Source organism: Salmo trutta, chromosome 34 (genome assembly GCF_901001165.1).
Source record: "Salmo trutta chromosome 34, fSalTru1.1, whole genome shotgun sequence".
Lineage (NCBI taxonomy): Eukaryota > Metazoa > Chordata > Actinopteri > Salmoniformes > Salmonidae > Salmo > Salmo trutta.
In genome coordinates, this window is record NC_042990.1 from 11,291,622 (window position 1) to 11,307,413 (window position 15,792).

Sequence of the window (15,792 nt, forward strand, 5' to 3'; positions counted from 1 at the left end):
TTGTCAATGATCTCAAGGCAGCTGGGACCATAGTCACCAAGAAAACAATTGGTAACACACTACGCTGTGAAGGACTGAAATCCTGCAGCGCCCGCAAGGTCCCCCTGCTCAAGAAAGCACATATACATGCCCGTCTGAAGTTTGCCAATGAACATCTGAATGATTCAGAGGACAACTGGATGAAAGTGTTGTGGTCAGATGAGACCAAAATGGAGCTCTTTGGCATCAACTCAACTCGCCGTGTTTGGAGGAGGAGGAATGCTGCCTATGACCCCAAGAACACCATCCCCACCGTCAAACATGGAGGTGGAAACATTATGCTTTGGGGGTGTTTTTCTGCTAAGGGGACAGGACAACGTCACCACATCAAAGGGACGATGGACGGGGCCATGTACCGTCAAATCTTGGGTGAGAACCTCCTTCACTCAGCCAGGGCATTGAAAATGGGTTGTGGATGGGTATTCCAGCATGACAATGACCCAAAACACACGGCCAAGGCAACAAAGGAGTGGCTCAAGAAGAAGCACATTAAGGTCCTGGAGTGGCCTAGCCAGTCCAGACCTTAATCCCATAGAAAATCTGTGGAGGGAGCTGAAGGTTCGAGTTGCCAAACATCAGCCTCGAAACCTTAATGACTTGGAGAAGATCTGCAAAGAGGAGTGGGTCAAAATCCCTCCTGAGATGTGTGCAAACCTGGTGGCCAACTACAAGAAACGTCTGACCTCTGTGATTGCCAACAAGGGTTTTGCCACCAAGTACTAAGTCATGTTTTGCAGAGGGGTCAAATACTTATTTCCCTCATTAAAATGCAAATCATTTTATAACATTTTTTACATGCATTTTTCTGGATTTTTTTGGTTGTTATTCTGTCTCTCACTGTTCAAATAAACCTACCATTAAAATTATAGACTGATAATTTCTTTGTCAGTGGGCAAACGTACAAAATCAGCAGGGGATCAAATACTTTTTCCCTCACTGTAATTAGTACAAAAAGGGTCATTGCAGATAGTCTGGGTAGCTATTGTTTAACTATTTAACTAACTATTTAGAAGTCTTATGGCTTGGGGGTAGAAGCTGTTCAGGGTCCTATTGGTTCCAGACCTGGTGCATCGGTACTGCTTGTCGTGCGGTAGCAGAGTGAACAGTCTATGACTTTGGTGGCTGGTCTTTGACAATTTTTAGGGTCTTCCTCTGACACTGCCTGGTATAGAGGTCCTGGATGGCAGGGAGCTTGGCTCCGGGGATGTAATGGGCTGTACGCACTACCCTCTGTAGCGCATTGTGGTCAGATGCCAAGCAGTTACCATACCAAGTGGTGTTGCAGACAGTCAAAATGCTCTCACTGGTGCAGCTGTAGAACTTTTTGAGGACCTGAGGGTCCATACCAAATCTTTTCAGCCTCCTGAGGGGTAAGAGGTATTGTTATGCCCTCTTCATGGCTGTGTTGACCATGGTAATTCATTAGTGATGTGGAGGGGACTAAACATTCACTGCTGAGGGGCCCACATGTTGAGGTCAGTGTGACAGATTTGTTGTTGCCTACCGTCACCACCTGGGAGCAGCCCTTCAGGAAGTCCAGGACCCAGTTGCAAAGGGAGGTGTTTAATCCCAGGGCCCTTAGTTTAGTGATGAGCTTGGAGGGCACTATTTTTTTTCAATTTTTATTTTACTAGGCAAGTCAGTTAAGAACTAATTCTTATTTTCAATGACAGCCTCGGAACAGTGGGTTAGCTGCCTTGTTCAGGGGCAGAACGACAGATTTTTACCTTGTCAGCTCGGGGATTCGATCTTGCAACCTTTTGGTTACAAGTCCAACACTCTAACCACTAGGCTACCTGCCGCCCATTCAACTATGCTGTTGAATGCTGAGCCGTAGTCAATCAACAGCGTTCTCACGTAGGTGTTCCTTTTGTCCAGGTGGGAAAGGGCAGTGTGCTATGCAATAGAGATTGCATCATCTGTGGATCTGTTGGAGTGGTATGATGGTATTGATGTGAGCCATGACCAGCCTTTCAAAGCATTAAATGGCTACAGATGTGAGTGCTATGGGGCGATAGTCATTTAGACAGATTACCTTGGAGTTCTTGGGCACAGGGACTATGGTGGTCTGTTAACCTGTTGTAAGGTCTTACTCACATTGGCTATGGAGAGCGTGATCACACAGTCGCCTGGAACAGCTGGTGCTTTCATGCATGGTTCAGTGTTGCTAGCCTCGAAGTGAACATAGAAGGTATTTAGCTTGTCTGGTAGGCTTGCGTCACTGCTGGGTTTCCCTTTGTAGTCCGTGATAGTTTGCAAGCCCAACTACATTCGACGACCGTCAGAGCCGGTGTAATAGGATTCGATCTTGGTCCTGTATTGAGGCTTTGCCTGTTTGATGGTTCATTGGAGGGTGTAGTGGGATTTCTTATAAGTGTCCAAATTAGTGTGCCGCTCCTTGACAGCTCCAGCTCTAGCCTTTAGCTCAGTGTGGATGTTGCCTGTAATCCATGGATTCTGGTTGGGATATGTACGTACAGTCACTGTGGTTACCACGTCGTCGATGCACTTTTTAATATAGCTGGTGACTGATGTGGTAAACTCCTCAATGCCATCGAACATGTTCTAGTCTGTGCTAGCGAAACAGTCCAGTAGCTTAGCGTCATCGGACCACTTCCATATTGAGCACGTCACTGGTACTTCCTATTTGAGATTTTGCTTGTAAGAAGGAATCAGGAGGATAGAGTTATGGTCAGATTTGCCAAATGGAGGGCGAGAGAGAGCTTGTATGCATCTCTGTGTGTGGAGTAAAGGTGATCTAGAATTTTTTTTGCTTCTAGTTGCACAGGTGACATGCTGGTAGAAATTAGGTAAAACTGATTTCTGTTTTCCTGCATTAAAGTCACCGGCGACTAGGAGCACCACCTCTGGGTGAGCATTTTGGTAATTGTATAGCGCCGTCTCCTCCTTCTTCGAGTGTCGGGGATTTGGGCCTGGTCCGGGATAATCAATATGTCTTTCGCCTCTGACTCATTGAAATAGAAGACCTCATCCCAATCGAGGTTAGTGATAGCTGTTCTGATGTCCAGAAGTTATTTTCGGTCATAGGAAACAATGGCAGAAACATTATGTACAAACAAAGTTAAGATCAGTGCCAAAAAATACACAAAATAGCAAAAAAAAATTCAGGAGCCTGTAAAACATCTGCTATTCCCTTCAGCACCATCGTGTGTGTGTGTGTGTGTGTGTGTGTGTGTGTGTGTGTGTGTGTGTGTGTGTGTGTGTGTGTTTGTGTGTGTGTGTGTGTGTGTGTGTGTATATTCATTAAAGTGACCACTAATGACTGTCACCCCCAGGTACGCCGGAGTCTCGGCTCCGGTCCCCACCCACTACTACGTAGTGATCACCAACTGTCAGGATGTCAACCAGACGGCCGAGGTGTGTGACGGCCCCCTCAATGTCTTCTCCTTCCTCTTACCCCACCGCTCAGATAATGATGAGAGCTGCAAGGTAATTCGCTCACCACATGGGGGCACTATTGTCTATGACTAGCTTTCTGCTTGAAGAAGCCTACATAAGAAATTGTCATTCACCGCAGATCAAGGATCAGGTTATGAAATTGGATGAAATTGTATCTGACCCTGTATGAGTGGTTATGTGTAACTTGGTACTGGCTCCATCACTCTTCCCCATGGCTGGGACTCTCTATATTCAATTACAGTTGCTTTAACCACATGGCGCAACCTATAAAATTAGAATCCAACCACAGAGTGCGTATTTATTTCACAGAACGATACCACATAATTAAAAAGCTATTTACTTAGATATTACATGGCAAAGATTGGTATTTATGTGAACTAATTCAACTGACCTTATTCCTTTGACAAACTCTTGGCACCACATGATACTTTCATGCTGATGAATTCTTAAGAATCTTAGAAATCATTTCAAGGGAACAGTTAAATGGTGTAGGGGGAAGTACTTTGTTGTTTCCAGTGCACAGTCCTTGAGTCAACTCTGCATCTAACAACCTTTACTACAGTTTCTTATATTCAGACTTCCATTCATGGGATATCCCTTGCCCTACTGAATTATTGGTGTGACATTTAGAATGAATACAGATGACTATCTCTGTAGGCTACTTGTCACTCTTCTCACTAACCGTTTGCCACACAAACTCATAAAGTGCCTGATTCAGGGCCGAGAAAAATCAGATCAAATCAAATTTATTTATATAGCCCTTCGTACATCAGCTGATATCTTAAAGTGCTGTACTGAAACCCAGCCTAAAACCCCAAACAGCAAGCAATGCATGTGAAAGAAGCACGGTGGCTAGGAAAAACTCCCTAGGAAAAACTCCCTAGAAAGGCCAAAAACCTAGGAAGAAACCTAGAGTGGAACCAGGCTATGAGGGGTGGCCAGTCCTCTTCTGGCTGTGCCGGGTGGATATTATAACAGAACATGGTCAAGATGTTAAAATGTTCATAAATGACCAGCATGGTCAAATAATAATAATCATAGTAGTTGTCGAGGGTGCAACAAGCACGTCCGGTGAACAGGTCAGGGTTCCATAGCCGCAGGCAGAACAGTTGAAACTGGAGCAGCAGCATGGCCAGGTGGACTGGGGACAGCAAGGAGTCATCATGCCAGGTAGTCCTGAGGCATGGTCCTAGGGCTCAGGTCCTCCGAGAGAAAGAAAGAAAGAAAGAAAGAAAGAAAGAGAGAATTAGAGAGAGCATATTTAAATTCACACAGGACACCGGATAAGACAAGAGAAATACTGCAGATGTAACAGACTGACCCTAGCCCCCGACACATAAACTACTGCAGCATAAATACTGGAGGCTGAGACAGGAGGGATCAGAAGACACTGTGGCCCCATCCGATGATACCCCCGGACAGGGCCAAACAGGCAGGATATAACCCCACCCACTTTGCCAAAGCACAGCCCCCACACCACTAGAGGGATGTCTCCAACCACCAACTTACCGTCCTAAGACAAGGCCGAGTATAGCCCACAAAGATCTCCGCCACGGCACAACCCAAGGGGGGGGCGCCAACCCAGACAGGAAGACCACGTCAGTGACTCAACCCACTCAAGTGACGCACCCCTTCCATGGACGGCATGGAAGAACACCAGTAAGCCAGTGACTCAGCCCCTGTAATAGGGTTAGAGGCAGAGAATCCCAGTGGAGAGAGGGGAACCGGCAAGGCAGAGACAGCAAGGGCGGTTCGTTGCTCCAGCCTTTCCGTTCACCTTCACACTCCTGGGCCAGTGACTATACTTAATCATAGGACCTACTGAAGAGATAAGTCTTCAGTAAAGACTTAAAGGTTGAGACTGAGTCTGCGTCTCTCACATGGGTAGGCAGACCATTCCATAAAAATGGAGCTCTATAGGAGAAAGCCCTACCTCCAGCCGTTTGCTTAGAAATTCTAGGGACAATTAGGAGGCCTGCGTCTTGTGACCGTAGCGTACGTGTAGGTATGTACGGCAGGACCAAATCGGAAAGATAGGTAGGAGCAAGCCCATGTAATGCTTTGTAGGTTAGCAGTAAAACCTTGAAATCAGCCCTTGCCTTAACAGGAAGCCAGTGTAGGGAGGCTAGCACTGGAGTAATATGATCAAATTTTTTGGTTCTAGTCAGGATTCTAGCAGCCGTATTTAGCACTAACTGAAGTTTGTTTACTGCTTTATCCGGGTAGCCGGAAAGTAGAGCATTGCAGTAGTCCAGCCTAGAAGTAACAAAAGCATGGATTAATTTTTCTGCATCATTTTTGGACAGAAAGTTTCTGATTTTTGCAATGTTACGTAGATGGAAAAAAGCTGTCCTTGAAACAGTCTTGATATGTTCTTCAAAAGAGAGATCAGGGTCCAGAGTAACGCCGAGGTCCTTCACAGTTTTATTTGCGACGACTGGCTTTCGGAGCCATCATCGACTCAGTGGGTTTTGTCCAACATGTCTCTGGACCTACTCACTGCCACAGTCATACTCTGGACCTAGTTTTGTCCCATGGAATAAATGTTGTGGATCTTAATGTTTTTCCTCGTAATCCTGGATTATCGGACCACCATTTTATTGCGTTTGCAATTGCAACAAATAATCTGCTCAGACCCCAACCAAGGAGCATTAAAAGTCGTGCTATAAATTCTCAGACAACCCAAAGATTCCTTGATGCCCTTCCAGACTCCCTCTGCCTACCCAAGGACGTCAGAGGACAAAAATCAGTTAACCACCTAACCGAGGAACTCAATTTAACCTTGCGCAATACCCTAGATGCAGTTGCACCCCTAAAAACTAAAAACATCTGTCATAAGAAACTAGCTCCCTGGTATACAGAAAATACACGAGCTCTGAAGCAAGCTTCCAGAAAATTGGAACGGAAATGGCGCCACACCAAACTGGAAGTCTTCCGACTAGCTTGGAAAGACAGTACCGTGCAGAATCGAAGAGCCCTCACTGCTGCTCGATCATCCTATTTTTCCAACTTAATTGAGGAAAATAAGAACAATCCGAAATGTCTTTTTGATACTGTCGCAAAGCTAACTAAAAAGCAGCATTCGCTGCTTTTTAGTTGGAGGATGGCTTTCACTTCAGCAGTAATAAATGTATGAACTTCTTTGAGGAAAAGATCATGATCATTAGAAAGCAAATTACGGACTCCTCTTTAAATCTGCGTATTCCTCCAAAGCTCCATTGTCCTGAGTCTGCACAACTCTGCCAGGACCTAGGATCAAGGGAGATACTAAAGTGTTTTAGTACTATATCTCTTGACACAATGATGAAAATAATCATGGCCTCTAAACCCTCAAGCTGCATACTGGACCCTATTCCAACTAAACTACTGAAAGAGCTGCTTCCTGTGCTCGGCCCTCCTATGTTGAACATAATAAACGGCTCTCTATCCACCGGATGTGTACCAAGCTCACTAAAAGTGGCAGCAATAAAGCCTCTCTTGAAAAAGCCGAATCTTGACCCAGAAATTATAAAAAACTATCGGCCTATATCGAATCTTCCATTCCTCTCAAAAATTTTAGAAAAAGCTGTTGCGCAGCAACTCACTGCCTTCCTGAAGACAAACAATGTATACGAAACGCTTCAGTCTGGTTTTAGACCCCATCATAGCACTGAGACTGCACTTGTGAAGGTGGTAAATTACCTTTTAATCAAATCAAATCAAATCAAATTTATTTATATAGCCCTTCGTACATCAGCTGAAATCTCAAAGTGCTGTACAGAAACCCAGCCTAAAACCCCAAACAGCAAGCAATGCATGTGAAAGAAGCACGGTGGCTGGGAAAAACTCCCTAGGAAAAACTCCTGAGAAAGGCCAAAAACCTAGGAAGAAACCTAGAGAGGAACCAGGCTATGAGGGGTGGCCAGTCCTCTTCTGGCTGTGCCGGGTGGATATTATAACAGAACATGGTCAAGATGTTAAAATGTTCGTAAATGACCAGCATGGTCAAATAATAATAATCATAGTAATTGTCGAGGGTGCAACAAGCACGTCCGGTGAACAGGTCAGGGTTCCGTAGCCGCAGGCCTCGGTCTAATGACATCAGACCGAGGCTCTGCATCTGTCCTCGTGCTCCTAGATCTTAGTGCTGCTTTTGATACCATCGACCACCACATTCTTTTGGAGAGATTGGAAACCCAAATTGGTCTACATGGACAAGTTCTGGCCTGGTTTAGATCTTATCTGTCGGAAAGATATCAGTTTGTCTCTGTGAATGGTTTGTCCTCTGACAAATCAATTGTACATTTCGGTGTTCCTCAAGGTTCCATTTTAGGACCACTATTGTTTTCACTATATATTTTACCTCTTGGGGATGTCATTCGAAAACATAATGTTAAATTTCACTGCTATGCGGACGACACACAGCTATACATTTCAATGAAACATGGTGAAGCCCCAAAACTGCCCTCGCTAGAAGCCTGTGTTTCAGACATAAAGAAGTGGATGGCTGCAAACTTTTTACTTTTAAACTCGGACAAAACAGAGATGCTTGTTCTAGGTCCCAAGAAACAAAGAGATCTTCTGTTGAATCTGACAATTAATCTGGATGGTTGTACAGTCGTCTCAAATAAAGCACGCACAACTCTGACCTTCACGTTAATGACTTAAACAATGTGCAAATGACACATTAAGTTTGAAACTGAATTTCTTTGAAGTTTGATTAGGATATATTAAGCTTTGCATTGTCAGCAGAGGATGGCATTTATTTCAGCCATCTGTGTCAGTTCAAATTTCACATTACAGTGCCTTTGAAAAGTATTAAGACCGCTTGAATTTTTCCTCATTTTGTTATATTACAGCCTTATTCTAAAATTGTTTTTTATTTATTTAAATGTCCTCAGCAATGTACACACGTTACCCCATAATGACAAAACGAAAACAGGTTTTTAGAAATTTAATAAACAGAAATACCTTATTTACATAAGTATTCAGACCCTTTGCTATGAGACTCGAAATTGAGCTCAGGTGCATTCTGTTTCCATTGATCATCCTTGAGATGTTTCTACAACTTGATTGGAGTCCACCTGTGGTAAATTCAATTGATTGGAAATAATTTGGAAAGGCACACACCTGTCTATATAAGGTCCCACGGTTGACAGTGCATGTCAGAGCAAAAACCAAGCCATGAGGTTGAAGGAATTGTCCGTAGAGCTCCAAGACAGGATTGTGTCGAGGCACATATCTGGGGAAGGGTACCAAAACATTTCTGCAGCATTGAAGGTCCCCAAGAACATAGTGGCCTCAATCATTCTTAAATGGAAGAAGTTGAGCTGGCTGAGCAATCGGGGGAGAAGGGCCTTGGTCAGGGAGGTGACCAAGAACCCGATTGTCACTCTGACTGAGCTCTAGAGTTCGTCTGAGCTCTGGAAGAACCTTCCAGAAGGACAATCATCTCTGCAGCACTCCACTAATTAGGCCTTCATGGTAGAGTGGCCAGATGGATGCCACTCCTCAGTAAAAGGCCCATGACAGCCCGCCTGGAGTTTGCCAAAAGGCACCTAAAGACTCTCAGACCATGAGAAACAAGATTATCTGGTCTGATGAAAGCAAGATTGAACTCTTTGGCCTGAATGCCAAGCGTCACGTCTGGCGGAAACCTGGCACCATCCCTACGGTGAAGCATGGTGGTGGTAGCATCATGTTGTTGGGATGTTTTTCAGCGGCAGGGATTGAGAGACTAATCAGGATCGAGTAAAAGATGAACGGAGCAAAGTACAGAGATCCTTGATGAAAACCTGCTCCAGAGTGCTCAGGAACCCAGACTGGGGTGATGGTTCACCTTCCAACAGGTCAACGACCCTAAGCAAACAGCCAAGACAACGCAGGAGTGGCTTTGGGAAAAGTCTCTGAATGTCCTTTAGTGGCCCAACCAGTGCTCAGACTTGAACTCTGGAGAGACCTGAAAATAGCTGTGCAGCAACGTTCCCCATCCAACCTGACAGAGCTTGAGAGTCTGCAGAGAAGAATGGGAGAAACACCCCAAATACAGGTGTGCTAAGCTTGTAGCTTCATACCCAAGAAGACTCGAGGCTGTAATCGCTGCTAAAGGTGCTTCAACAAAGTACTGAGTAAAGGGTCTGAATACTTATGTAAATGTGTTCCCTGTAGCTCAGTTGGTAGAGCATGGTGTTTGCAACACCAGGGTTGTGGGTTCAATTCCCACGGGGGGCCAGCACAGAAAAATATGTATGAAATTGTATGAAATGTATGCATTCACTACTGTAAGTCGCTCTGGATAAGAGCGTCTGCTAAATGACTAAAATGTAAATATTTCAGTTGTTTATTTTTAATACATTTTCAAGCATTTCTAAAAACCTGTTTTCGCTTTGTCATTATGGGGTAATGTGTGTAGATTGACGAGGGAAAAAAACAATTGAATCAATTTTAGAATAAGGCTGTAACATAACAAAATGTGGAAAAAGTCAAGGGGTCTGAATAGTTTCCAAAAGCACTGTATGTAATGAATTCCCTGCCAGTGACAGTTTTTTGGTTGCATAGTATAGTTATTTAGCAGACACTCTTATCCAGAGAAACTTACAAGAACAATTTGGGTTATGTGCCTTGGTCTTTCATTAGTGCTACTGTTTATGAGCATGATCACTTATCTGTTTGCGACCTTTACTAAACGTACTGTAATTGGTCATCTGAGGCTACGTGACCATCACCACTTATCCCACGGTATCAGTTTATGACTTCTTGTCTATCTGTGTTGAACCATGACCTTGTCTTGTGACGGTCATATGGTGAGTTTCCTTTGAATGTAGATATGCTTGTTTTGGTAACATCATTGTACTTTCCGCTCTTTCGAAATTGATGACCATGTAGTGTATTGTAGTCTTTTGAAATGCTTTCTATAAATGATACAAAGAGATTGAATGAGCCAGGTGATGATTTTAATAATGTCAGAATTACATATGATTTATATGTAACATACAGTACCAGTCAGTCAAAACTTACTCCAACGCATTCCATGGGTTTTCTTTATTTTTACTATTTTCTACTTTGTAGAATAATAGTGAAGACATCAAAACTATGAAATAAGACATATGGAATTGTGTAGTAACCAAAAAAGTGTTAAACAAATCAAACTATTTTTTATATTTGAGATTTTTCAAAGTAGCCACCCTTTACCTTGACAGCTTTGCACACTCTTGGCATTCTCTCAACCAGCTTCATGAGGTAGTCAGCTGGAATGCATTTAAATTAAAAGGTGTGCCTTGTTAAAAGTTAATTTGTGGAATTTCTTTCCTTCTTAATGCGTTTGAGCCAATCATTTGTGTTGTGACAAGGTAGGGGTGGTATACAGAAGATAGCCCTATTTGGTAAAACTATGGCATACTATGGCAAGAACAGCTCAAATAAACAAAGAGAAACGACAGTCCATCATTACTTTAAGACATGAAGGTCAGTCAATCTGGAAAATGTCAAGAACTTTGGAAGTTTGTTCAAGTGCAGTTGCAAAAATCATCAAGCGCTATGAGGAAACTGGCTTTCATGAGGACCGCCATAGGAAAGGAAGACCCAGAGTTACCTCCGCTGCAGAGGATAAGTTCATAAGAGTTACCAGCCTCAGAAATTGCAGCCCAAATAAATGCTTCACAGAGTTCAAGTAACAGACACATCTCAACATCAACTGTTCAGAGGAGACTATGTGAATCAGGCCTTCATGGTCGAATTGCTGCAAAGAAACCACTACTAAAGGACACCAATAAGAAGAAGAAGATGCTTGCTTGGGCCATGAAACATGAGCAATGAACATTAGACCGGTGGAAATCTGTCCTTTGGTCTGATGAGTCCAAATGTGAGATTTTTGGTTCCAACTGCCATGTCTTTGTGAGACGCAGAATAGGTGAACGGATGATCTCCGCATGTGTGGTTCCCACCGTGAAGCATGGAGGAGGAGGTGTGATGGTGTGGGAGAGCTTTGCTGGTGACACTGTCAGTGATGTATTTAGAATTCAAGGCACACTTAACCAGCATGGCTACCACCGCATTCTGCAGCGATACACCATTCCATCTGGTTTGCACTTAGTGGGACTATCATTTGTTTTTCAACATGACAAGGACCCAACACACCTTCAGGCTGTGTAAGGGCTATTTGACCAAGAAGGAGAGTGATGGAGGGCTGCATCAGAGGACCTGGCTTCCACAATCACCCGACCACAACCCAATTGAGATAGTTTGGGATGAGTTGGACCGCATAGTGAAGGAAAAGCAGCTAACAAGTGCTCAGCATATGTGGGAACTCATTCAAGACTTTTGGAAAAGCATTCCAGATGAAGCTGGTTGAGAGAATGCCAAGAGTGTGCAAAGCTGTCAAGGTAAAGGGTGGCTACTTTGAAGAATCTCAAATATATTTTGATTTGTTTAACACTTTTTTTGGTTACTACACGATTCCATATATCTTATTTCACAGTTTTGATGTCTTCACTATTATTCTACAATGTAGAAAATAGTAAAAAATAAATAGAAACCCTTGAATGAGTACTGTAGGTGTGTCCAAACTTTTGACTGGTACTGTACGTACATCACAATCTCATCTTGACTTGTGGTGGTCCTGCAGAGCTCAGACGACGAGTCGCAGTGGGTGGAGGAGCTGCTGAAGTTGCACACAGCGCGGGTCAGAGATGTGGAGATCCTCACAGGGCTGGACATGTACCGCTCCACAACCCTGAACTACACCCAGACCCTCTCCCTCAAGACCTTCCTGCACACCTTTGAGAGTGACACCTAAAACAGACACACACAGACTCACTCTTACTGTATCTCTGTATTGTTTTCCCTCTCTTCTCAATCTTGTTACTGTGTTTCACTTCCCCTCTCTGTCTCTCACCTCTCTGTCCTACTGGGCACAGACGCCAATTCAACTTCTACTCCACATTGGTGCAATGTCATTTCATTGAAATGATGTGGAAACAACGTTGATTAAACCAGCGTGTGCCCAGTGGGGTCTCTCTCTCTCCCCAGTACATCTCTGATCTTTAGGTGTATATTTGTATACAATTTGTCATATTTATTAGGTAGAAGATCATAATGCTACCACTTAGTCACACTAATTCAGAGAGCTCTTGTGTAGAAGTGGAATTAGACTTTTGTTGTGTGTGGTTTGAGAGAAAGTGTTGTGTCGTGAATGGAGTGTTTGTTTTGGGGAAGTGGAGTAATGGGTTGGATTAGGTAATGGGCCCTTTTGGTTGCAGGAAGAGGATTTCATATCTCTTAATGCCGCTCAGTGATGATGTACTATAGCCTGAAGTATCTGTGTAATTCGTGTGAAGACATTATTGCCACCTCCTACACCTACATAAGGTTTACATAAGGATGACAGAGCAAATGTTATAAACAGTCGAGGCATCAACGACAACTTTCTGTAATACTTTATTGGTGACACAAAGCGTTGTTCAGGTTAGCTAACAGGCTAGTGCATTGGTGTTATGGGTGTTATAAGTGCTAAGTCAGTTGTTATAAGATCTTATGACTGTGTTATAACATAACTTTAACAACCGGTATATGATGTTTATGACAGTGTTACGTAGGCCTTATGACAGTGGAGTCAAGTGCAAGGATTGGCTGTTTGGCATTGAGCGTACTGTACTAAATCTATTACTGATGCTTGCAGCACACTTAACTCAGTCAAAGTCATAGAGATTCATCACAATTAACAATCATTTTCATGTCACTTAATACAAGCTCCATTGACGGCCTCAAATGGTTGATATGTATGTTGATGGTATCTGGATATGTTTTTCCCTTCTAAATTGTGTATTATTAACATGTGGCAAGGTTCTGATCAGAATAAATTCTTATAATATTGCAGGTGACCATTTGAGTCATTTTTGCCACAGTAACCATTCATCTTGTCAATCATTTAACCTTGGCTGTAGTATTTGGAGTAAGACCAAAACGCTAAGTTTAAAAAGTGTGTTTTCTTATGCTATACTTGTCTGTTTATCCATGAGGAATAATTGTGGAAGCTACGCACTAAAATCTGGGTGGTTGTTATTTCAGATTTAGATGACAGTGGCTCTGCAAAGTGTTTTTCCAGATCATTTACAAATCTTAATTCCCTCCTTCAGTGGAATCATTGCTGGATTAGGCTACTGTTTAGATTATGCTTTGAAGGAGAAAAAACATGGATTCAGTCTTTACACTGATCTTACATACAGAGACTCAAAAGTGTTCTTAAAGTTCCAAAGTCAGTGGTTATGAACGATTTATTGACTTATACATTTTTTTTTTTTTTTTAATTTTGCAGACATTCTTATCCAGAGCGACATACAGTTAGTGCATTCATCTTAAAATAGCTAGGTGGGACAAGCACATATCACAGTCATAGTAAGTACACTTTTCCTCAATAGAGTAGTTATCAGCAAAGTCAGAGCTAGGAAAGGGAGGGGGGGGGAGTCAAGTGCAAGTGTTGGTTCAGGATTTTTTTTTTGGGGGGGGGGGTCTAGGTGAGGAGGGGGATTATTTAAGATACTCTTTAAACAGGTAGGGTTTCAGGTGCATTCGGAAGATGGGCAGGGACTCTGCTGTCCTAGCTTCAGGGGGAAGCTGGTTCCACCACTGGGGTGCCGGGACAGAGAAGAACTTGGACTGGGCTGAGCGGGAGCTGTGACAGAACGGTGCTCGGGTTGGGGTGTTGGGTATGAGCATAGCCTGAAGGTAGGGAGGGGCAGTTCCTCCAGAGCAACATACAGTTAGTGCCCTGTAGGGGCACTAAAAAAACAACACTGTCATTTTTGCATCCATAGCTCTGTATATGAATTTGAGGGTGGTTACAGTACATTTCTCCAGCCCCATCCCTCAGCTTTTCACTGAAACAGGGGCAAGGGAAACACTTTATGTCACGTCCTGACCAGTAAAGGGGCTGTTTGTTATTGTAGTTTGGTCAGGGCGTGGCAGGGGGTGTTTGTTTAGTGTGGTTAGGGGTTGTTTGGGTTATATTCTATGTTAGTGTATTTCTATGTTATTTCTAGTTGGTCTATTTCTATGTGGTGTTTATTAGGTTCACCTTCAATTGGAGGCAGCTGCTTCTCGTTGCCTCTGATTGAAGGTCCTTTTTATAGGGGTGTTTGTTTGATGGGGGTTTGTGGGTAGTTATTTCCTGGTTTAGTGTTTGTTGCACCTGACGGGAGTGTTTGGAGTCGTTTGTTTTTTGTATACGTGCTTATTTTGTTTTTCCTTCTTCAAATAAAAAAGAAGATGAGTATACATTTTCCCGCTGCGTTTTGGTCCACTCCTTATGACAATCGTGACAGAACTACCCACCACAAACGGACCAAACAGCGGAGGAAGGAGCAGCAGGAGGAATATAAGGATTCATGGACATGGGAGGAGATCCTGGACGGGGCAGGACCATGGCACCAGGCTGGGGAGTACCAGCACCCTAAGGAGGAGCTGGAGGCAGCCAAGGCAGAAAGACGCAATTACGAGGCGTTATACGCGCCGATTGGCAAGTGCGAGAGGCAGCCCCAATAATTTTTTTGGGGAGGGGGCACACGGGGAGAGTGGCTAGGTCAGGTAATAGACCTAAGCCAACTCCCCGTGCTTATTATGGGGAGCAACAGATCATGAGAGCACCGGTGGATGCGGAAGTGCGCACGATCTCGCCCATGCGCACGCACAGTCCGGTGCGAGCGATCCCAGCCCCTCGCAAGTACCGTGCTAGAGTGGGCATCTAGCCGGGTAGGAGTATGCCTGCACAGCACATCTGGCCACCAGTGCGCCTCCTAGGCCCAGGCTACCCTACGCCTGCTCTACGCACGGCAGCCATCAGGCCTCTGCACAGCCCAGTTCGCCCTGTGCCAGCACTCCGCTCGTGCAGAGCTACTGTTACCATCCAGCCAGGACGGGTTGTGTAGGTGGTGCGCTCCAGACCGTCGGTGCCTACTCATGACCCAGTGTATCCAGTTCCCGCTCCTCGCACTAGCCTTGGGGTGCGTGTCTCCAGTCTGGTACCTCCAGTACCAGCCCCACGCACCAGAGCTTCCGACGACAGTTCCCCGTCCGGAGCTTCCGACGACAGTTCCCCGTCCAGAGCTACCGACGACAGTTCCCCGTCCAGAGCTTCCGACGACAGTTCCCCGTCCAGAGCTTCCGACGACAGTTCCCCGTCCAGAGCTTCCGACGACAGTTCCCCGTCCAGAGCTTCCGACGACAGTTCCCCGTCCAGAGCTTCCGACGACAGTTCCCCGTCCAGAGCTTCCGGTGACAGTGCCCCATCCAGAGCTTCCGGCGACAGTACCCCGTCTAGAGACGGCCCACAGTCCGGAGCCTGCAGAGACGGCCCACAGT

The 15,792-nt window shown here is 44.5% G+C and overlaps 1 protein-coding gene across 2 annotated transcripts in view; it reads left to right on the forward strand.

Annotated features, from left to right (window-relative positions):
- The window catches only part of enpp2l (ectonucleotide pyrophosphatase/phosphodiesterase 2-like), a 36,972-nt gene extending 23,663 nt beyond the window's left edge, over positions 1 to 13,309 (forward strand). For both annotated transcript variants that reach the window (XM_029731814.1, XM_029731815.1), the window contains 2 exons: positions 3,336 to 3,489; positions 12,062 to 13,309. In XM_029731814.1, the coding sequence (XP_029587674.1) occupies positions 3,336 to 3,489; positions 12,062 to 12,232 (325 nt within the window). In that variant the 3' untranslated portion in view covers positions 12,233 to 13,309. The remainder of the gene's footprint in view (positions 1 to 3,335; positions 3,490 to 12,061) is intronic.
- Positions 13,310 to 15,792: the final 2,483 nt, after the last annotated feature.